General features: G+C 41.9%; 1 protein-coding gene across 4 annotated transcripts in view; it reads left to right on the top strand.

Annotated features, from left to right (window-relative positions):
- Positions 1-16,820: 16,820 nt before the first annotated feature.
- The window catches only part of CTDSPL (CTD small phosphatase like), a 58,785-nt gene continuing 51,164 nt past the window's right edge, over positions 16,821-24,441 (top strand). For 2 of the 4 annotated variants that reach the window (XM_027660650.1, XM_027660649.1), the window contains exon 1: positions 16,821-17,659. In XM_027660650.1, coding sequence (XP_027516451.1) covers positions 17,632-17,659 — 28 coding nt within the window. In that variant the 5' untranslated portion in view covers positions 16,821-17,631. The remainder of the gene's footprint in view (positions 17,660-24,441) is intronic. The other 2 variants (XM_027660652.1, XM_027660651.1) reach the window with 1 other exon arrangement.

The raw sequence follows: 24,441 nt of genomic DNA, 5'->3' as shown, positions 1-24,441 counted from the left end.
TTGCTGCTGCACATCATTATAAATTACCTGTTTAGCATCATTCTGGCAGCAAGTGAGCTCTGAGAGCAGGATGGCTTTAAAAATGCCACCACCACAGTTGTTGTGGCAGTGATGGATTCTTTTCAATACCTTTCAGTCAATCAGTTGTTTATCTTAAACATAAGAACTAAATGCTGTTACTGTCTCATGTTGTAAAACTGTAATAATATTAAAAGGAGAAAAATGAGCTTTCAGACAAAGTCTGCCCCAAGAAACAACCTCAGTAGATTCCTAAGGATCAAATGTCCCTGGATCCTTCAGGTGCCATTCCTGTCAGATGCAGAGTCACGCTCAGTAACTACAAAGGTGGGATCAGAAGGAGGTTTGGCTTTATAATTTCTGTTCAAAGTGTCCTTTCAGGAAAAGTCCTAAATGGAAAGGATGAAACTGTGCCATTCGCTTTGCACCGTGGAATATGTTGGATTAATCCCTGAAGTGCAAAATTTAACGTTGACCTTGTGCTGTTGTGGTTCTGTTCAAATGCACTTTCCACAGAGGGTTCTGATCCTTCCCCTCGTGGCCCAAAAGCATTTGTTTCACCAGATGCTGTTCAAATAACACCTGCAATCTTCTTAAATTGTAAATCTAAGAATATTGATTGGAGCTCCACGACATAAAAAATAATTCCCTGTGCTCCTCAGTCCAAGAAAAAACCAAACCCCAACACACTCAAAAATAAAATCAAGCGAAGCAAAGCAAACAAAAAAAAAATCTCAGTAATGTTAGCAGGGATATAAGCTGTGAATGTGCAACTGATAATGGAAATCTCAAAGGTGACCTCGTGGCAGTGACCAGAAGGACACAGCAGTGCAATTTCTAGCAAGGTAACCTGGCACTCAGACTGTACAAATCACACTGGTGGACAAGGGTGTGTGAGTTGTGTTTGTACTAAAACATAGAAGTAATCCTGGCTTTGTTTTGGAAATGTCTTCCATGGCCACTAAAGACACATGAGAGTAAAATTAAGTCTGCTCTGACTCATCGCAGAATAATCTGAGATAGTCCTAAATTCAGCATGTTAAGGTTAATATCTGTTTAGTTTAGGCTTTGTTTATCCTTATGCTGTGGATGGAGGGGATGCTGGAATTCACTTGATACCGTTTTAGAAATCCACAGGTAAAAATGCATTATTTTTCAACAGGCAGTAACGCACATAGTACTTACCTAACCAAAAAACACTTGATTTTTTTTCCTTTGCTAATGGTGCAAGGTTGAAATAAAATGGTTCTACTGGCCCCATTAAATACTTGTTGAGAGTCAAGTGGGAAAACAAAAATTTATGGTAGGGTTTTTTAACTGTTTTCCAGTAATTGTCAGCCCAATACATGCTACTCTTAAAAAAAAAAGAAAAAAAACCCAAACAACTGCAATTTTTATTGTCAAGATGATTTCTTGAGTACCACTGTAGGTGGTCTTTGTATTAAAGCCTTCAATAACAAATGTCTTTATCTTCTCTTCTGCTAATAAGGTCAGTAAAGGTTTCTCCCTTGGATAATAACGACACAGTTTTGAAGGCATAAGGATCCCGAGTGGAAAACAGGTTCACAGTTTTCACCTTTTTAATATCTGCTCAGGTGATGGGCAGCTGGCTCTGCTACAGAGTATTTTACAGGAGTAAACAGACCTTCTTGCTTTAATTAAGAGTGTATATGTACAGGAACTGTGATTGTCTGGGAAGCTGTATCCTGTATTTTCAGTTAAATAGCTGATAAAGTGCTGCAGTTGTGGAAATAACTACCAAGTCCAGAAGGCAGATGCCTTTGAAAACAGTTTTGGTTTTACTTTCTATTTAGTCATCAAAAGCAATCAAACATTGAATGAAGTTTGATGGTCTTGTGCTGTAAAGTAACTGTTTGGACCCAGTATCCAGAAATAAATTTAAAAATTTTTTTTTCAAGTTTACTAAGCAACAAAACACGTGTAAGTTGTTTTCTTTGCGAAATCTGGGCAGATTCACTTCTCTGGAATCAGTTGTCTTGCGTGTTGAATAATAGCAGAAATGTACTGAGAAGAGAATTGAGTATGAACATGTTAAATTTCATGATTTGTGTTCTAGTGAAAGGGAGCAGCAAATATTTACTAGAGAACTAACTTCTTAATTCTTCTAGAAAAAATTAAAACATGTCAACTGGAGGGAGGGCTCAAATGTTTAACCTGAAGATACTTCCATGGCAGTGTTTGGGTAAAACTGACCACTAACACCCTTCCCTCTGGAAAACATCCCATCTATTTATATCACTTCCCAGAGGTTAAATGCAGCCCTTGGAACAGTCACAGGAAATAATACCAGTGTGCTTCTAAACCATGACCTGCCCTTTGGTCCAAGTGGCCAAATAAGCCACTTTTCTTGATTACTGGGAGGACCACATGTCATTATTCCTGCCCTGTGTGGAGCCTGGAGGTGCCACACGTCCCAGTGTCCATCACTAACTCCCCTCTCCACTGACTGGTTGGTTTGTTTTGGGGTTTTTTTTCCTGTGTTTATTCACGAACACCACTGTGTATCCTTTTCAACCTTTTGGTCCTTTTTGAGGGAAAGCTGAGCCAGATGTTCTGTTGTCCCTCAGCTGTGGATGCGGGGCTGGAAGAGGCAGTGTCCTGCTCACCTCTGATCCTCTCAGTGTGACAATACTGTCTCCTAAACAAGGCTTTCTGCCTCCATTAGTGTTTCCAGTTCAGTCATTTGCCTTTCTTGGAGGAGCCCTAAGTACTTAAATACCTGATAGGACTCTTTCAGGCAAGTAGTTGACCTGACTGATAAGTCAAGTACTGTTGCCAACAGTGCTGGAAATGCTTTCATGTGCAAGAAGAGGAAATGTTGCTGTGTCTTACCAGGTGGTCAGCAGGGGAGAGTTTTCCACGTGGCTTTGTCGTGTGTGCAGGTAAATAAAGTGGGTTTGTTTTAATAACTGGGGGAGGCAACACAGGCACTTGTAGGATGCAGTCGATCCCACTGCTGTAGGTGTCTGCTTTAGGATGAGAGGAGTTGTGTTGTGGAGACTCTGTTAACAGCAAAGGAAGCTTGCACAGGTTTTCACCGACTTCTGTGCTTGCCTCTGTGCAAAGACGAGTGAAATGGAGTTCAGACTCCTAATTTGACAGCTTTGTCATCAGCTCCTCACGCTGTATGTACCGCACTGGTGTTTGGCTGCGTTGCAATGTAACCAGAGATATGGACTTGCAGAGTCCCACCGTTTATCTTTAGCTCCTCTTCAGAGGAGGAGAAGGAGAGGGAAAACTTGGCAAGAGAAATTCAGTGGTTGGTGGTGGTGTTCTGCTGCTCTAAGTTTAGCAGCGTTGGGGGCGGTTGTTAAAACGGGCTTTCGGAGTTTGAAACCCTCCCTTGGGAGCAGCCTTAGGTAATGCTGGAAGCCCATCAGCGCTGCCAAAGCCCAAACACCTGGCTGAATTTAATCAGTAATTCAGTAAAAATGGAAGAGGTTCGAAAGCTCCCCCTGTTGCAGGCAAGAGTCTCGTGGTTTGCTCAGGGACAGACTGGAGGCAGCGCGTTTAAATTGCCGTGTGGGGAAGTTTCATGTCACAGCAAAGTCCTGTCGCTCTACTCCATGGAGGCAAACCTGATCTCAGCATCAGCAGGGGCTTGTTGTTTTGCCACTGCAGAGAAACTTCTTGTGTCTGCTACGCAGCCAGGAGAACAATATAGAGGGTTATGGAAAGGCTGCATTATCCCAGGGGCCTTTCGGACGGTTTTTACGGTTTCTATAGGATGTTAGCAAATCCCCCACTGCAAAAAGCTGCAGCTGAATTTGATAAAATATCACCTCTTCTGATTCCTTCTCTGATGGAGTTCGTCAGATGCCTTCCTGAGTGAGTACCACCAACATTTTCGTGTGTTTATCCTTCAGCATGGCCACGGAATCTGTTTTAATTGACCTTTTTCTGAATTAAAGAAATACATTTGCAAGATCAGGATCCTTTATGTAATTATTTATGAAAAGTGTTTGTAAGAAACTTTTCCTGCTCTTCTGATTTCTGCTGCATCAAAGGGAAATTAATACTCAGTTCTGGAAAGGGAGGGCAGTTCATTTGGGATGATCACTAACACTGGCTGTAGGAGGAGATGGGGTGCTGCTGTGGAATGAGGGGTAGAGATCACATGTACATGAGGGGTTTTAATGGATTCTGACTGGATTCATCTGCTGTACTTGTGCTAAGGGAAAAAAAGAAGTCCAAAGACTGCATCCCATTAGAAGAATTGCTGTACTTCTAACATATTCAGGAAGAATTAATTTGCTGCACTTGCAGCAAAATGAAATTTTCAGAGCTGTTTAGAACAAAGACTTTATTTTTTTTATTTAATGAATTTCATTTGACTTACACTTGCAGTGATTTGGGTCTTGACTTCAGAGTGCTCTTGTCAGTGGAGGGAAAGAGGTTGAGAAGATGGAAAAGCCTTGGCAGAGCTGTTCCAGGGCTTCTGTCTTCCTCGTACCCATCTTTCTCCTTTTGTGAACTGAAAGCTGTGATATTTTGGAACCTTGTCTCATCCCTCAGGTATGCCTGGCTTGGCACCTGTACAGGGCTGTGTTTGTGTGAGCTTAAGTTCTGGTTCAAGGGGAGGCACTAACAAAGGTACTTGCTTCATGTTTTGGGTTGGGAGGGTATTGAATTTACAGCCAACTTTAAACTCCTGTCCTGAAATTCTCCCTTAGGATCAGATTTAAATCATTCTGCAAGCTCAGCTCTATGCTCAGTGGTGTGATTTTAATGGGGCTGGTCGGTGACACTAAGGATAAAATTTAGGTGGCTGCTGGAGCTTGAACAGGGTAAGGTTCATGATGAAAGTTTGCAATTTAGGAAATATTTACAGGGCATTTAGCAGTTGGTGAAACACTAACACCGTTCACCCTTTTGCTGTGATCAATGATTAGCAAGGTGATATTTTATTTCCACTGGCAGACTGTGGTGTTACCTGCTCTACCTCTGCTGTTAATGGCCCGGGAAGTAATTTAAGGGAATGAGGATGCCTAAATAGTAAGGATCTGGAAAAAGAAGATAGATCAATATTTCTGCAGTAAATACAAAACTGAGAAAAAAGGTAGTTAACAGAAAACTGGAGGGAAGATGGATGAAAGCTTTTAAGGAATTCAGTGTGATGTAAATGTCAGGTTTTTTTAAAAAAAATCACCTTTCAGGTGTCACACAAGCCCATTTTAGCATTTTTTATTTGGCAGTGTAGGTTTTCAAGATAAAAATACTAAGGTTTAATTTTCTACTGCAGAAAAAGAATTCTTTTAAAAAGGCTTATTGTTCGTACAAGACTGGCAGACTAATGTTAGGAAGGGATTTTTTTTGTTTTGTTTTTAAAGTAGTATTTTCTTTTGAACCCATTAGTGGTATTTCTTTAAATAACTGAGAGTTAGTTTGTCCTCCTGTATACATACATAAAAACTGCAGGTAAATACCTGCTGCTCACCTTTGGGTTTGTTACTGTGAGAGGAGGTTCCAGGCTCATGGCGACGCATAGAAATTGAGGTTGGAAGGGATTTCTGCAGGTCCTGCCCAAAGCAGGGCTGAGGATGCTCTGAGCACTCCCTCGTCAAGTTTTGAGCATCTCCAAGGATGGAGATTTCCCAGGCTGTCTAGTGTTTGAGCACAATAATTCCTGATATTTAGGAGGCATTTATCCTGCTGCAGCTTGGGTCCGTTTCCTCTTCTACTGTTCCTTTGTATGTGCCTCCAAGAATCTCACTCTGTGTTCTCTGTTACCTCCTCTGTAGCTCTTTCTGCCTTAAATGTTAACATAGATGTGTAAATTTATAATAAAATCCTTGTTTGTCCAGTGTTTCCCACTTCCTCAGGCAGTTCTCAGTTCACTTAAGTATAATTTGTCTGCAAAATCCTTCTCTTCCATTGTGTTTGTAGCGATTTTCAGTTTAAAGCCAGTTTAATTTCTCTTCTTGCGCTTGCCTTGGCTGTGTTTTTCCTGAAGACAGGAAGATGCTGTAGCTGTATTATTCCTTACACAATAATACAGTTTTGTCATGCTCTCACATACTCTTCTGAGACGTTTTTTGGTTTAGCACAATCACCTGTTGAAGGCACTTATCCTGTTGTGCATGCACAGCTTTTAAAATTTTCTGGAATAAACAAAAATCCCACTTTAAACCAAGTCCTACTGTGTTTCAAAACCCCCTCAGAATCCTAACTCACTCCATTTTAAAGGGATGCTCTTCTTTTCCAGCACTCCTGTAGGATTTAATGTGCTGGTTCCTGAGACACTGTACCCAAGTTACTGAGTGTTTCAGTAAATCCGTGCTGTTCAACCACAGGCTTTGGTTTTTTTTATTTGCCCAATGACATCCAGAAAACTGATTTGTATAAGGGTAAAGACAAAATTCGGGCTGGCAAACACCAGTGCTTTTATGCCCACATGTTCTGTGTCTGAGAACACAGTTAACACCCCATGCACACCCTTTTATTTGGGTTAATTTTCTCGCAGGGTCGAAGATGGGAACGGATGGTCAGTGGCAGAGAGTTCTGCCAGCAGTAGCAGATTTTGTGGAACTGTGGGTCTGTGTCTTGAATGTGTTGTGGTGGGGACTGTTGTATGTTAGGGTGATACTTTGAGCATAAAATCATAGAATGGTTGGGGTTGGAAGGGACCTTAAAGGTCAGCCAGTTCTAACCTTTGCCATGGGCGGGGACACCTTCCACTAGACCAAGCCCCATCCAGCCTGGACTTGAACACTTCCAGGGATGGGGCAGTAGAAGAAGGAAGGGGAAAATTTCCCCTTCATGGCTTTTTTTTATCCACTTTGAGGCCATCCTACACAGTACCTGGTGATGTGCAGCAATGGTTATAGACAAACAGTTTTTTCTGTATATGTATTTATGTGATGGTAATAGTGGTACCAGCTCAGCTTTTCAAAGATGGAAAGGGAAATCATGAGACATTGTTCATGATATTATTATTATTAAATTCTATGTGGTTTTCACTCCTTGAAGAACATGTTTCTGACTATTTAGTTTACTCACACCTTAAGTAGTTTGCTGTTTCTACAGGTGTATATTCACACTCAATATGGAAGTCAACTGAAGTTTGTCTGGATTTAAAATTTAGATGAGATTCTTTACCTCTAAAATTCAACTTCCTCTGTTTTAAAATTCAGAGGTTGTTAATATCCTGCAGCAATTTTGCAGGGCAGTTTGATGTATTTTCTGTAAAACACACAGAAACTGAGCCTTTATAGTCTCAGTGAGTAGCATTTGTATTTCTTAATTCTTTTTTTTTTTAGCTGTTGTGGATAGGTTGATCTTTACCTGCTGCTTGAGTTTACCTTTCCCAGGACATGTAGGACAACAGTATTTTATGTACTGCTTTTCAACCTAACTTCTTATTTTAGCACAGTCCCTGCAGAGGTGAAACAGCTTAATGCTTCATACAACCTGCTGTTCACACAGCCTCAGGAAGAATGTATATGCTTCATTATTATTATCTTAGCATTTAATCAGAATACCATGAACATTAATTTTCAGTGCAGAAGATCCAGAAAAATTACAGGGTAGATACTCCTGTAGAAAATGTGTACCTCATTTAAAAAATCCCTGTGAATCCTGTCTTCAAAGAAATAAAATATATCTAAAATTCCCTTTGTATCTCCCAGTAAAATTCTGAAGCATCCTTTTTTTTAGCTTCATCTTTACATTTTGCAGTGCCCTTTGTTTTATTACCATAACACCAGCTAATCCATGAGAAGCCAACTCTAAACTGTGTCATGATGGCAGGTTGCTTATATTCTGTTAATTCTCTCAAACAAAACAATTTGTGTTAATTACTGCTTGGGTTTCTCACATTATTTGGGCAAACAGCTCCATTACACTGAATAGCACATTTTCTGATTGTTTGTTTGTTTGGTGAAAGTATTAGTGTTTCCCTTCAGTGTTTTGCTTTAAGATTAACATGTCATTAAGCTGCATAATAAGACACAGTCTTTATTCTCGAGCAGTGAAATGGCAGGGGAAGGCAGGGCGTAGTTTTGCAGTTTATTCAAGAGAAGTTAAAAAAATAAATAAATAAAAGTCTCTGAAAGTGGATTAGTCAGTGACTTGGCTCTCTCTGTCATGGGATAGCAAGACCCAAACTGAAGCATTTACAGCAAAACACATGTTCATGGAGGTGGATTATTTTGCCAAATGCTGCAAAACACAGAGTGTCAGTTCCAAATTAGTCCATGTAGCTACTTTTTGCATAATTTGGGGAAAAATCATCTCTTGTTTATCAGCAGGATCTGATACAATTTATAAAATATTGTCTCTGGTGTGGATTAATAGAGGTCTCTAATAACTGCAGTTTGGGAGATTAACAGTTAAAAGACTCTTTGCCTTTGGAGGCAAGAAGTTAATCTTTGACAGCGCATTTCTGACATGTTACTGGAAATCACTCTGTGCGCCCGCTCTGCTGCTATTTTCAGCATTTGTTGTGGGGCTCTTTTCAGCAAAACTGCTGTCAGTGAGAGCCTCGTGGAAGCAAAAACAGCAGCTAATCCATGTGTGTTGTATCCATGGAGTTAAGTGCTTAACTGAAACAGAACAAAGAATTGCATATAAAAACAAATTTCTTTCTGATGTGATGCTGCACCTCGAATCCAGTGTTGAATTTTGGGCCCCTTGATACAGGAAAGACGTTGAGGTGCTGGAGCGTGTCCAGAGAAGGGAATGGAGCTGGGGAAGGGTCTGGAGCACAAGTATGATGAGGATTAGCTGGGGGGTCTCAGCCTGGAGAAAAAGAGGCTCAGGGGAGACCTTATCACTCTCTACAGCTGCCTGAGAGGAGGGTGTAGCTGGGAGTTGGTCTCTTCTCTCAGGTAACATGTCATAGGGCAAGAGGAAATGACCTCAAGTTGCACCAGTGAAAGTCTAGATTGGACATTTTGGAAAAATTTCTTCACCAGAGGGGTTGTCAGGCACTGGAACGGGCTGCCCAGGGCAGTGGTGGAGTCACCATCCCTGGAAGTGTTTAAAAGACACGTAGATTTGGCATCTGGGGACATGGTTTAGTGGTGACCTTGGCAGTGCTGGGTTAATGGAAAGGTTCAGTTGTCTTGGAGGTCTTTTCCAACCTAAAGGATTCTGTGGTTCTGTGATTCTGTGACATGACAAGCTGCTTCAGCCTCATCTCTGTTTCCTCAGGTGTGTTTGACTCCCTTTCTGGATATAAGTTTAAACAGGGGCTGTGTTAGGTGGAAGAGAGGTTGTGTGGTTTCAGTTTGTCTTTGATTTTTTTCTTTACACTCCGTAGGCTTTGACTTTAAAATGTGGTTCCACGTGGAATGGATCATGGTGGTTTCTCTTCTGACCTTTCATCAGGGGTGTATTCTCATTAATTACTGTAGCAAAAAATGTAGGACGCTGGGTTATCCACTAGCAGTGTTCCAAAGGAGATTTAGGGTAAAAGCATTTGGAAATCCTGTACACTGAAGTATTTCAGAAAAGTTGCTTTAGAAGTTCTTGAAACCATATGGGGGTCTCTCAACATGGAGACTTGGGGGGTGGTCCTGGTAGTGCTACATCCTGCTCTGCCACTGAGAATTGGTGGCTTCTTATTTCCCAAACCAAATACATTTGAAGTGTGATTGATATCTGTTTTTACATTGCCCTGCATATCAAGCTGTGTTTTTAACGTGCACCTGCTTTTTATTTAAACAAGGTCACAGCCCTATTGCTTAAAAAAATGGATCATCAGACCACCTCTGCAAGTTTATTGAGTCTGACCTTGTACTGCCATCCTCATAAGTCTCACTGGCTTTCCTTTTCCTCCTCTCCACTCTCTTTTTGACTTCATGACCCACCTGTAGAGACAAATTTGCCAAACAGACTGTTAATTGTTGTGGTTGCTTTTGCTGGAGTCTGTAATAAGGCATCTCATGATGGAAATGTGGTTGTTCACGTTGAAAACCTGATAGATGAACATGTCACCGACGACATGAAACATGACAAATGTGCCTGCAGTCATTTCATTCATCACTACAAATGGGATTCTCTTCATCTGCCTGGCGTGGATGTACATGCAGAACAGATTGAAGCATTCCTGTGTCAAATGATAGTGTAGATTGAGTGGGGTGGTAGAAAGATTTGTTGTTACAAGAGGTTGTTGTAAGTTTGGGGATCTCCTCTGCTGTGTGGTGACAGTGGCTATTTCTTGAAACGTGATGGGATCTTACTGGTGTCCCTCTGAGTTGTCAGCATCCTTGGTCTTGAGTATTGTCTTTCCTCTTTTATTTGCACCCCTTGAATTCTGCAGGTCTTAAGTCTTTAATGTTATGAATATTTGAACATGCCCAATGCTGTTCAGAAATAGTGTGTTTAAAAAACCAAATCAAGTTGGAACAAGCACATAATAATTTTTATCTCTTCTTCTGAGGATGTTTAATACTGATTAAAATGTTGGTGGTCAGTTTATATCCTCCCTATAAGGAAAACTTTAAGGAAATACATAAGTATTATATTGACCACTGTGCCTGTGGACCTCTTTTTTTTGCCACACTGTCTTCAAAGATTAATTTAGAAACAAACAAACAAAAAAACTACGCAAAATTTGGGGGTTGTCGTTGTTGTTTTTAATCCTCTCTCACAGGCATTTGAGTTCAGAATTCATTTAGAAAAATGCTTAAAAGAAACAAACAAACAAAAGCCCTAAAAAAAACCCCTACCAAACAAAAATAGTTTTATTTGGTGTGATTAGTCAAAGAGGGGAAGCCTTGGTCTCTGTGGCAGCTTTCTTAAAAGAAGCTGGGCAGCTTTGCAGTTTGGGCAGAACAGGCTGTAGGCAGGCCCATGTTTGATCAGAGGGCAAACGTGCCCTGTCAAGAGGTGCTTTTATGGGGACCTGAGTAGAATTATAGATCACTTTTGTGTGTTACTGCCTCTCTGGCAATTCTTAAACTCTGAAAATACAGCCTAAAATTGGCTTGGTAAGAAAGTAAGATTCAACCCTTAAGATTAATATACCCCTGTCAAAATGGCTTTCTTATTTCATCTAGACATGAAGATTTGTTACAGCACTTATGTTTTTAAATATCTAGGATGAGTTGTGCATTTGTGAAAAAGGATCAGTGCAAGCCACATGTGGCAGATGTGGTAAAAGCTGTGGTTGTGAAAGGAGGGGATCTTCAAAGGGCAGGAAAATGCAGGGTCTGTCACAGGAGGGGATTTCACTGTGGGCAGCTTCCTTCACCAGTGACAGATGACAATTTTAATCATAGAATGGTTTGGGTTGGAAGGGACCTTAAAGATCATCATGTTCCAGCCCCCTGCCATGACCAAGGACACCTTCCACTATTCCAGGTTGCTCCAAACCCCATCCAGCCTGGCCTTGAACACTCCCAGGGATGAGGTTCTCTGACCAACCTGTGCTGGGGCCTCTCCACCCTCCCAGTAAAGAGTTTCTTCTTTATATCTATTCTAACCCTGCCTTATTTCAGTTTAAAGCCATTCCCACTTTTCCTTTCACTCTATGCCCTTGTCCAAAGTCCCTCTTCAGCTCTTCTGGAACCTCTTGAGGCACTGGAAGGGGCTCTCAGGTCTCGCTGGCGCCTTCACTTCTCCAGGCTGAAAACCCAAACTCTCTCAGCCCAACTCCAGAGCAGAGGTGTTCCAGCCCTTGTGGCCTCCTCTGGACTGGCACCAGGAGTTCCATGTCTGTCTTACGTTGTGGCTGATGTTTGAGCCACAGGAGAACTTTGGGGTTGCTGGAAGGTGCAGGAAGAGACAGTCTGTGGTCTGTGTTCTGTGTTCATACTCCATGTGTGTGTTGTAGGGTGGACTGAGATGTACTTGGCAAGAAGAGGAGCCTTGAAGATGATCCAGAGCATGTCGATAACACTTCCATTTGCTGTTTGAAGGCTGCTTCCCTGTGCTGTGGTACATCATAGCAGTGTACCTTAGTGCTGTCCTTGCTCACTGGAGGGTCACCTTCAGGATTGAAGGGTCTCTGTGACATAGTAATTAACACTTGAACTTTGTGGGGTTACCAAGAAAGAAAGACTGAGATGAAATGTTAGACTGTAAAATGGTAGCACCAGGAAGCTGCTGCAGTGGGTGAGTGTCCTGAAAACAACGTGTCTCTCAGCAGAATGGGCTGTAAAGTGAGCACTGCTGGTGGTGTCAGTACAGTCCCCATTACACTGGGGAGTTTTTCTTGGACAACTTTATAAACTCTTGCAGTGCTTTAGCTCAGGTACCTGCAGTCAGTGTGTGCCTTGTGTTGTGTGAGTGCTGGAGTGATTCAAACCACAGAAGATGCTGGTGAAGTGGGTTTTTTTTCAACTAAACACTTGAGGAAGGGGTGCAGCGGGGGCACATCCTCCTCATGTTCCAAGAGGCTTTGATGCAGGAAGAGCAGCTGAGAGAGATCCCTGAAGGCACCATAAGTAAGGAGGCACCAAGGGCACAAAAGCAGAAGGTGGCTCAGAAAAGGGTGACTGAAATGGTGACACTTACCAGAAGGTTCAAGGGGGAAAAGAGAGAAAGAGCAGAAACATTAAAATCAGTGAGCTACAGGGTGGCAAACTTCAGTAATCTGTGAGAAGCTGGCAGCGTGACTCAGTTCTTTCAGATGCAAACCTGAAAGAAAAAGAGGATTTAAGATGAAGTAGCAGTTTAACAGAATTTTTTTATTATGGAGATGGCACAGGCTGTCCCAGTTCAAATGAAGGATAGAAAATACAGTAAGTTGAAAACTTTTTCCAGCACAAGAAGGAAGGAAGCCTGCAAAAAGTCTGCCCTAGTTTCCAATAGGGATGATTTGAGCAGGGATAAATATAAAGAATATTTTTGTGTCCCTGATATTTTTGGATGTTGTTTTTAAATTATTTTTAATTAATTTTTTATGTTCTCTGACTTGTGCTTGCCAGAACGTGCACCTGGCAGTGGCTGTGGGGAAGGCAAAGGGTTGGTGAGTGTTGTAGTAGTGAAAGGAAAACAAGGGATTTGGTCTGGTGTTCAGCAGGAAAGGGAAGTCACCAACTTCTGACACTAAAATATTGTATTAAAATGGGGGAAGGGAAGCTTGTATCAGTCTCTGGCTAAGATTTTAATTGGGAGCAGATGGCAAATTAAATCACTGGGTGCCTTGTGGCTGGTGTGAAACTGTACAACTTCAGAACTGTGAGCTGTTACCTTTGACACCTTGTGAAGAGTAAATAAGCTTCTAAAAAAACCCATAAGAATTAAAATAATGCCTAGGCTGCCTTATTTATAATTTCTAATTTCAGTTTTCAGAGAGGAACTCAGAAACTTGAGAAATACTGCAAGAAACCAAGGAAGCCAATAACACCCAGCAGATTTTTCTTTTCAAAAATAAACCATGTCACAGAAACTGAACTTGTTTCTGTAACTTGGTAACAGGGGAAAGAAAAATTAGTAGATTACCACACGTTGAAATAAAGCTTTTAAGAATAAACTAGAAAAATGGGGTCTGCATATAAGTGGCTGTAAAATGGGTGCAGGAATCTTTGTATAACGTGTCAGTAGTCCAGGGCCTTCACAGGGATGTGGCAGGTGGGACAGTGCCCTGGTGTGCTCAGATCTGTCACTGGTCACTGATGACCTGTGTGATGCAATGGAGAAGACATTTGCAGAATCTGCAGGTACTGAAATAGGAGCCACACTGGATGTTTCCACTAAAAATAGAAAGGGCCTGGTTGAGCTAAATGTATATCCTGTGTTTTTCGTGTTACTTGATCAGGCTCTCTCAAGATTTGGTGGAATAAACCAGTGCAAAAACAGAAGAAAAGACAAGTGGTTGTGTTGCTAGACCTTAGAAAATCCCGAGGTATTTGTGGTAGTGAGATCTGACACATAGCAGTAAAAAAAAAAAAAGGAGATATATGTCTGTTTACACATTCCAACGTGACAGCTGATTTGTAAGAGCGGTGAAGTCGTCCTGCTGTACCCTGTTTTGGAAAGACGACTTCTGAGCTGCTGTGTAAAGCTTTGAGTGCTGGACTGGGAGTTGAGAGCTTTGCAAGGAGCAGGGAGAAAGCAATGAGAGTAGAAAAGCTGACTTGCAGCGAAAGGCTGAACAAATTGAGAACTTTTTTTCTTTTTTTTTTTTTTAATTCTGTGGTGAGGAATCCTGACTTTTATTTATTTCTATATCTGCCCCTAGTTCCTGTGACTGATGTGACAACTGCATGTCAGCAGTTAAATTGCCAGCAGAACTCACAGCAGTGCTGACAGTGGCACACAGGTTTTCATATAGAAAAGGTGTGTTGGTGTGGTTAATTCTGTTATTAGTCCATGTGTAGTCACTTTTCCTTTCTTCCCACCTCTTCTTGCTATTACGTAATTAACCATTATATGCAGTTGAACATGAAATAAAGGATGAGTGTTTAAAAGCATCAGGTTCATTCGTACCAGCGGAAGCACCTTGAATCAGCAGGTGAAGCACCCTGAAATAAATAAATTCAGCTGGAACTTAAAGCTCTTCTTCCCTCCCTTTTTCAGAAAAGCACCTCTTCTCTTTGCCGTATCAGATGCTTTTTGCAGAATACCTTGAGGGACTGATGGCAGGAGGGGTGCTCTAAGGCATCCTTGATTTGTGGTGCCATTTGCACATCCCATGGTTCTTCCATGAGTAGCTGCCATTGCTCAGCCAACCACACAGGCATTTGGAGATACATCAGCTCCTTTGGATGAGGCTCTGGGTACAACAGTCAGTGCTTAAGTCAGCGGTGGTTTGGTGCTGTGCTGTCTACATCTTAAATATTGTGACATTATTTAGGGTAAATCCAGTAAGAGGTGTAGTGCAGTTGGCTGCTGATCCGAGTCAGCAGTTGAAAGAATGGTGAGTCTGGGATCTGGGCAATCCTGCCCTTCTCAAAGTGCCATGTAAGCAGATTGCAAGATATCTCTATGTGTGCTGTAGGAGTTTTACCTACAGTCAGTAATTGAGGAAGTTGCCAAAATAATTGGAAAGGATGACAGGAAGGGTTTTTTTACTCTATTTTAGACCACGAGGTTCAGGAAGAAGGAATTGAGGAAACTGCTGGGAGGGGACACACATACAACATTACAAAACATGTTTCAAGATACAGAAATCTGATGCTTGCTTGGCTGGGTGTTTTCCCCCTGGAATATACTGGGGTGGTCCTGGCAGTGTTGTTATGGTCAAGAGAGAGGAAAAGGAGATATTCACCCTCTTAGGGTAAGAAGGAAACAAGCTGTTCTGAGGTTGGAAAGGGCTGCTGGTGGAGTCCAGACCTGGCATGGAGCGAGCAGGCAGAGCAGTAGATGGGGTAGATGCTTTAGTGCAGAGAAACTTCACAGGTTTTAGACTAAAAGAAGAGAAATGAGAGTTGTAGACTCCTCCTTCCTCGTTTTACCCACTGGATCTGCTGCACTGGGTTCCCAGGCTGCTGTGGTCAAGCTTTTTGCTTGCAACCATGTCTTCCTCCCCATCCTCTTATGGGTTCTATCACTGCTACCACTTCCCCAACCCTGCATACAAGCCAGTGAAAGTGCTGGAGTGCAGCTCACATGAAATGCCTGACGTGTAACGCTGAAAGACGAATGAAGACTCTGGGACTTGGGGTGGTTTTCTGGCTGTAGTGGTGTTGCAAGGTTTGTTTGGACCTTCAGATTTGGATTATCTGCTCTCCTCTGTGATGAATAACGTTTAGTGTGTTTGTTCAGCTGCGGGAATTTGTTAATCTTTCCTTCAGTTTTCTCCCAGGAAAAAAAAAAAAAAAAAAGAAGAAATAATCTCACCGTGGAGAAGTTTAGCAAAGATTGGATTGCGAGAGCTTTCCGTGCTTGCTTTTTGCCTTTTTTTTTTTTTTTTTTTTTCTGGGAGAGTACATTTGTAGTGGTAGCTGGAAGAGCAGAGAACTGAATGTGCAGGATTAAGTTTGAGGCCCCGGCTTCCTGTATAAGGGGAGAGGAGCTCACAGAGCCGAGGCGGCGGCCAAGAGGAAAAGGGTAATGGACAAACATAGGCTGTGTGGATCTCTGTGCTGCCTGCCAGCTGCTGCTGGATGGACTTCCTGCTCTGGGACACGGGGGACATTGGGGGCAGTCACTGTCCCTGCAAAACCGAGCGCAGGAGCTGGGTGAGGGCGGCTTTAGCAGCTCCTCGTGGGTTTAGAAGGCAGCAGGGGTTTATTTCTGAGAGGGTTTTAGATGCAAGAGCTCCTCGTGAATTTTATGGTTAAGAATAAAAGAGATATTGGGAAGTAGGAAAATGCAACTTCTTGGAAAAAAAGCAACACGAGGATTTCACTGCTCTTTAGTGGAAGAGCCACAAGTTGCTTTGTCCTTTTTTCGTGGACTCTGCAAAGCCAAGCGACTTGACAGTGCTGATTCCAAGCTTTGCTGGGACCTCACTGCCCTTGGAAAGCTGGATTAGAAATGTGTTTGTGACAGGGTTTACAGCTCACTTCCATGACCTGTGATCTGGGAACAGATCAACAATGTTTGCTAGATAGTTCCCTGCAGACCAGGCATGAGAGAGTCTCTGATTCCCATGTCTTGCCTTTCTGTAGGGAACGTGAAGAGCCCACTAAAAGTCCAAGCTATGGTAAAGTCTTTGAATGCTTAATCATAGCTTAATGATAATTTTAAAAGGATTTGTAATAAATGAGGAAAGGAAGAAAAGTATGTCTATCTTTCTGTGATAATGAGCAGAGTATCCCAAATCATGTGGAATGTGATGCCTTAAAGAGAAATTAGAAGTTACCTTGAAAGGATAATTGAGCTGATGTTGGCTGAAACCTGTAGTTGCAGCCATACAGTTGAGTCCACAGCATTTCTTCCAGTCATCTTAATAAAAATTAATGTTTTGCCCTTTCTTCCTTTCCCATTTGGCTCATCTTTCCACCAAAGGCAATGCATGGAAATTTTAGAATCATTTAGGTTGGAAGAAACCCTTTAAGATGATCGAGCCCAACCATCAGTCCCTCTCTGTGACGAGGCCCCGTTAGTGACCCAACCCTGAGCAGCGAAGGCAGAGTTTGTGTTGGTTGTATTTGTCCTTCATCCTGCAGATTGTAGTGTGCTCCTTTCTCAAAGGACACCTTGTCCAGTTCCTTCAGTGTCATGAACTTGCTGGTGGCTTCCTGGAAAAGATGCTGGGAGCCTCCAGGGAGTTGAACTCGGTGATCCCGCCTTGTAGCGCAGCCTCGCCAGACGCGGACACTTAAAAATGCACCTCTTGTAGCAGCATGATTGGACTCTTGCTTTCTGATTTCTGAAACATCTGGGTTCACATTCAGCAGTTCGTTTATTTTTACACAAGCCCGAGAAGGAATCGGAAGCCTGAGACCGTGGTGGAGCCATCAGCCCACGGAGCAGAGGCTTGAACAAGTGGCACGAGATCGATGCGGCTGCTGTTCTTAGAAGGACTCTTCTCTTCCTAGAAGTTTTCATCCTTTTACCAGGCGCTTATTTTCTCCTGCCTCTCCTCCCTTACATAATTTTTGCTGCTGTGTAAATGTTTTTTTCTTGTGGATTTCGGTTTCCTACTCGAAATCAGGATTCTCCTCCGTGTAAACAAACTGTTTTTTCATGAATGGCTGGAAAAAAAAGTAAATCTGTTCCACTTGATATTCTAACACAGAGTTATGGAACAAAATGCATTACAGTCCTTGTTGTGGATACGGTAAGGGATTATCCTTTTTTTTAATGACAGTTATAAAGCTACACAGAATTGTTTTAGAATTGGTCTGATAAATGGGGAAATATTTTGTTGCAGCTTAATTACGGAGAACAGGAGCTTATGGTTTACTCGTGTTTAAATATGTACATGAATCTTTTCAGAGTAATAGGGCAAATATAGTACTGTTTCTGGAGGCTTAAAAAGAAGATTTGTTCTCTAATATTAAATTTTTAATGTATTATTCATGAGGAAAGCCAAACTGAAAGTGTTTTTTTTCTCCCCTCAGTGGAAATGAGCTTGAAGAATACATTATCTGTATAGAAAAAAGAGCATAAAGGCCTCTAACTCTTGCTAATACTGGAGTGGCGCATGCAAGTACTGTTGGAATTTCCTCAGGGAAAAGAAAACAGAATTTGGTTGAAAATAAGCTGATAGAATCATTGAATAATTCATACAACATTACTAGAATTCAATTCCTAAAAAAAAAAAAATAAAAATGAGGGTAATTCCAATCAGAAAGTGCTTTTTAGAATGACGGAGTGACTGTTTATTGAAGTTGCTTTAAACTCCATGTTTAACAATTATTACCTCTCTGGTTTGGATAGAGGGCTGGAAAGCATATTTTTGTTACTTGTACCTCTTTCAAACTGGCTTTTCCAGATGTGTGCATTTGCACCCGAGGTGTTCATGCAGATCTGTTATGTAGTTTTGGTTTATTAAGGCAGGCAAAATGTGTGTGAGCTTTGGAATTTGGAGAAGCCTTTAAACCTATTTAGCATTATGTAATACAATCCATTTTTTCAATGTGGAATATCTTATACCTGGTACAAACTGATGTTTATAATTACGTTTTCTGCTGTAGTATCACCGTAAACAAGAAATAGAAGCCAAGTGACATCATTTTTAGTGATCTTTTTCCTTGGTGCTTTCCCGTTCCTAGGTCATGCTTGGTTTAGTTACCTGAAATGACTCAAGGAAAAAAAATAGCAAGTTGCATGTTTAGAAAAGAACTCTCCAGATTTGCCTGTTCCATTGCCTGTTACTAGAACCTTATGCAACGATTAGTTTATTAATTGAAAAAATATCTGGAATTAGTAATGTCCAAACACCACAATTACATCTTATGGAAAGCATAACTTAATTGTTACTTAAATGCTAAGACCTCACCTCTCAGGATTTCCTAGATATGGTTAATGTCATTTCCAGACATTGGATAAAACGTGAATTTTTGCTTCCTTTGTTAAGGGAATAAAGAAAGAATATAACAAGCTAAATACTCCTCTAGAATTTACTATTAAATTATATGAGCACCTCTCAATTTTTAATAAATATATTCAGCCCCAAGCTCCTAGTGAAAGGCTATGTACCTTACTGGAAAATAAAAATGAAGAAAGAAATGTTCTGCAGGTGTTTTTTATCCTGGGTTTAAGAAGTTTTTCTTATAGACAAGGAACCATGGCACAAACCTTGGGAAACTGCTTATCTAAAAAAAAAAAATGTTGATTTGGAATGGAGCAGAAAAGTGGATCTAGTTCTCCTTGGACTTGAACTGGTTGTTCTCAAGGGTGGGGTTGACCTTTCCATGTGTGCTTTGCAGTACATACATCCCATTAAGAAGTACAATGCAGTGTTGTCTTTCGTCACTTGATCCAGAGTTTGGGAAGCCTCAGTTCCGTGTCCCCAGCTGTCACTGGGAGCTGTCACTGGGAGCAGTTAGAACCTTCTGGGGCTAGGTGGATTTTTGTATTCTTTCCTTTTGATGGGAGCATCCAAAACTTGTGGTTCCGGGAGAAACTGCGTGTTTCTTCCGTATTCACTTCCAGCCGTCATCCTTAATGTTTGGTATGAAATTCCCAATGACATAAAGGACCAGCTGACACAGGGGTTTGCATCATAGGCAGAATGTCTCAGATTGGTAGAACTCGCAATTTCTTTGGTGTTATCTGTGAATACACTTATCTTTGGGATTGAAGACAAGGCATAAAATGGTGGTGGGAAATTTAAAACCTGTGGCCAGAGAGCAGGTACAAACATTCCAGGAGTGTTGTAATCACCTCGTGTTGTGTGCAGGTGGGGGTGAAGCATGTTTGAACATGTGGCTTGTGAAAGGTATTTGGAAATTGTGCTCATCCTTCTCTTAAAGGAAGGGGTGAAACAGCCTCTTCAGTGCTTGAGCTCACCTGTACATGTGCACCAGCTGATTAAATAAGGCCTTTGAACAGTTGAATTTTCTCCAGTGAGAAAGAAAAACCCCAGGTTTTGTGGATACTGTGTTTGTTTAAGTACTCAGTGGCCAAGGCATCCTCTGGATGAGAAAACTTTCCACTTTCACCTCTGGGCGAAAGGAGGAAGGAAGAGTGTCAAAAAAAAAAACCTGCTGTGAAAGCCCATCCAGAAGCTTTGCCCTGTTTGTGTAAGCTCTTTCCCTTGGGAACTGTGCTGTGGTCTTTTCAGCTGCTACACAAAGTATTTTGGACAAATAATCTTCCACGAAACGTTCAGTCATCAGAATTTTCTGTACAGTGGCATTTTTCTTGCAACCTATCATGGACAACTCACAGGATTCCCCAAGAATCCTGAAGGCTGGGAGCACACTTGGGAGGTGCAGGAAGCTGTGTTTGGTGACCGGTGTGTTCCCAATCCAACCTTGTTAAGGAATCTCACCCCATTCCTGTGTTTTGTTTTTCTTAGGACCAGCATTTTCCATTTGTATTTTGGATATGCAGATTAGTAGTGTGGAGCGGTTAGGAAATAGCAGCGTTGGGTAGAGGAGCAGAAGGATTAAATGAAGGGGTTGTTTTGCAGCATTTTTAGGATAAGCAACTTTGCTGATTGTTTCTGGTCTTGGCCAACTCCACGGACTTACAGGAAAGACTAAAGTGGTGCTGTGGGGGATGGTGATCTTTCCCCTAACTGAAAATGTTTGCAGTAAAAACAGCTGAGCTGTTCATCAGGGGCTCCCAGTGGAGAGGAGAAAAAAAAATTGGCATTTTTAGGGTGGGTTCTAGTGTGAGCAAATCAGATGAATTGTGCCCTACAAGTGCTTATCAGCTTGGCTGTGTGTGCACTGCTGTGGTCAGCTGGGCTGAGGGCCGAGCTACCAGGAGGTTAAGGAGAACATCCACAGAAACTACTTTGGAGCTATAATGATGTAATTAGAACAAAAAAAATAATAGTTTTGTCCAGTGTTGAGACCCGTTACCACCCAGAGACTTCCCACCACCAGCTGGCTGGGTGTTGGCAGGAGATTTTTGGCAGTGCATGTCTTAAACACACTGGACCTTACTTTGTTTATTTTGCAGGGCTGGAATTCCTTGCTGGTGTGGGGACTGTGGGAGGGGACCAGTGCCTTTGTTTATGCTCACATGTCACTGGAGTAGAGTTCTCCAGCAGAAAGCAGAATGTCTCTGTAGTGTTGCAAGAGTTAGATCCAGAATTTTACTCTTGATCTTTGTTAAATTTTGTTCTGGGAAAATCCTGTTTGGTCGTGGGATTTCATAGAATCACAGAATGGTTTGGGTTGGGACCTTAAAGATCATCTCATTCCAACCCCCTGCCGTGGGCAGGGACACCTTCCACTAGACCAGATTGCTCCAAACCCTGTCCAACCTGGCCTTGAACAATTCCAGGGAATGTGGCATTGTTGGAAGTATTACCCAGCTTCTCTGGGCGGCCTGTTCCAGTGTCTCTCTTGGGATGTTTTCCTCTATTCCCAAGAAAAATAAGATCTCCTAAGACAGGCGCTAATGAAGCCAATAATGCAGCTATTTGTCCTCATTTTGGTTATGGAGGAGCGGGAGGGGTGCCAGGTATTTATCTTGTTTTGCAGCAGGCGTGCCAGTGCATACAGAGCTTTCCTGCTGGAGCCCTGTGCAGCTTTGGGAGATCAATTCAAATGCAGAGCCTGTTTAGATTTTAGTAATTCACTGAATGTGCTGGGGCTGGGCAGAAGGAGCCAAATGGGCCGGGAGAGGCTCTGCCCAAACTGATAGCGCTCAGCCAAAAGCCTTTAAAATCGCTTGTGCCGTATAGTACAGGGCATAATACTTATTATTCGGGCCAAAAAGGGGTTTTTAAAGTTATCAGGGTAAACAACACACCCAGCTGTGCAGGTGTGACCGTGTCAGGCACCGCTTTGCTCAGTGCAGGTTTGCTGCACGCAGCTGGGGGTCCCGGGGGCACACGGGAGGGTTTTCAGTTAGAAATTGTTGTTGCTGTGCCCCTCTGCCCTTCAGTTTGGGTTACCAGGGGGTGGTTGTGTGAACACCTGCTGCTGGCAGAGTCAGTGCAACCACCTGAACTGGAGAGGGGCAAAGACTGAGTGGGTGACAGCAGCACAGGGGGCGTGAAGTGGCTGAAGAGGAGCAGTGCTGAGTCCTGCAGGCTCTGGAAGCTGAGAGCTTGTTATTTGTGACGAGAGGAGAAGGGGCACATCCTCAAGATGGCTTTTTAAGTGCTTGGGTAGGTACAGACTTAATGTGAGTTCGCATTTGTGGGTCCTTATGCCTGGGATTTCCCATCTAAGTGTAAGTGCAGTAAATGTACTGGATCCATCCTGTGGTCTGGGCTCCTCCGTGAGCTCATCAGCTGCTTCTCTCCCATGAGCAGAACTCTGGGACCTCTGCTGTTAGAAGTGCTGGTAATAAGAGAAGGCTCCTACCTCCCGAAGAGATGAAGAGTAAGTGCTCTGCAAGAGCTGGCTTTCTTTAGTTCTGAGAACAACAGGCACTGTAAGATCTCATGCCCCATCCCTGGAAGTGTTCAAGGCCACGTTGGACGGGGCTTGGAGCAACCTGGTTTAGTGGAAGGTGTCCCTGCCCATGGCAGGGGGGTTGGAACTGGATGATCCTTAAGGTGTCTTCCAACCCAAGCCATTCTGTGATTCCACAATCTATTTAATGTAAATGGTGGAAGTCTGGCTCTTTTATCCCAAGGAGGAGAAGGATGCAAAACAGTGGGGGGAATAGTATTGCATCACTGCACACTAAATACACTGCTCACCCCTGCCACTGCATCAGTGCTGAAGGAAAAGAGCTTTATTGGGGTTTTGTTGTCATTGTTGTTGGTTGTTTTGGGGGTTTTTTTGGGCAGTGACCAGCTGATCTGAAATATTCTACATAAACAGCTTTGGTAGGTATGTTTGCTGAGAGAGGCTGGGGCTTGGATAAGATGCAAAATTAGAATGATTTCTGTTGCCTCGTGCCTGGGTTCTCCCATAAAATTAACACAAAGGCACATTCCAAAGAAGTAAGCTGAGGAAGAGTTTTAATGTTGTTGATGGCCTCAGGTGCTATTTTTACTTTTTTTTTAGACTACCTTTGGTAAGGTCAATGCATGGCCTTTGTGTGGGAATAACAGGAGTGGGAGTTACAGAACGTATCCACATAATTACAAATATCATTTTTGCTCCAGTAAACAACAAAAAGTTACTGTACTGTTTTTGTTGGGTTTTTTTTTCCTTATGCAATTAAGGAAACAGTTTATTTTTAACTTTTCCAAACTCGTAGAGCTGAAGACACTGGTTATTTAACGTAATTATTAGTTACCATACAGCACTCAGGCTTTCCCATGACTTCTCTGTAAAACAGCAGGTGGGTTGCTTTCAGCACTACAGGACTGTTAGAAGTTAGAGCATGGGCATTAAATCCTGTGCATTCCTTTAGTACAAAGTTTAGGATATTTCAAATAGGTCAAAAGTACTTGACGTCCTGGGTATTTGGAGAAGCAATTAAACGTGTCTGCAGCTGTTCCAACCTGCAGCTGAATTGTCAGCTTGGTTGAGGCATCTAAGTACTTGTTTAAGGCACTAAAATGCTTTTTTAAAAAATCCTCTCCTGTTAATAAAATAAAATAAATTAATCTTTCTTATTAGCTGAATTTCTCAACGGGCAATAAACTGTGTCTTTGTTCTAGAAAGGAATTGCTGGAAGTTCATCAAGTTTTCGATGCCCTTTTTTTTTTTTTTGTCAAAACTGTAGTCACTTTATCATACAAAGCTTGCAGTTTCCTGTATCTTTTGTTTCATTCCTAATCTAGTTTTAGCTTTCTAAATATCATATTTCCAGGTGGGAATGTGCTGCTTTCAATGGTCTGGGAATGCTGAATGGGTAAAATTATCTTAGAGTCCAAAGTACAAGGTCAGAAGAGCTTGGATTGAATATTTTCCAACTTATTTCTTGGGATCAGTTGAAAATACAGTTAATATTAAAAAAACCCTGGAGTTTAAAAGCCAAGGAGAGAGAGGGCTCATGCAGCACCAGTGAGATATTTTAGCAAATTATTAATGAGACTTTACAATGTGCTTCTGTGGGGTTTTTTCCTCACTTCTTTACTTAGTGTGTAACAATAGATGCTCTGTTACAGCTTCAAATTTTTGTCAGAGATACCTGGCAGAGCTTCTGTTCTGCAGGTGACACTTCCATTGAACTGAAAACCCGCAGTGGTTGATACTGTAATTACTTCAGATTTAAAATAGTTACAGAATATATGTAGGTTTTACCGAAAACTTAAGCTGGAGAGAATTTTGATCAATTTAACTGGTGAGGGCGGATGCAACAGCTTGAAGAAAGAAAGCAGCAAACAAAATTACATTTTTTTTCTCTCTGCAATAGGCACTTGTGTTACATGTCCATAAATATTGCAAGTATTAAAAAAAAAAAAAGGAATTTATGAAGGGTAGTCTTAAGATTGGGTAAAATCTACTCCATGGAAGCTAAAACTGGAGAAGAAATTATTTTGGCAACAATTTTTCCAAATCAGATTCTGTCCCAGCAGATACTCCAGTG

This window comes from Corapipo altera, unplaced genomic scaffold, assembly GCF_003945725.1.
Source record: "Corapipo altera isolate COAL_440 unplaced genomic scaffold, ASM394572v1 126, whole genome shotgun sequence".
Taxonomy (NCBI): Eukaryota; Metazoa; Chordata; class Aves; order Passeriformes; family Pipridae; genus Corapipo; species Corapipo altera.
Note: the sequence above shows the minus strand (reverse complement) of the source record. Positions and strands in the feature narration are given on the sequence as shown.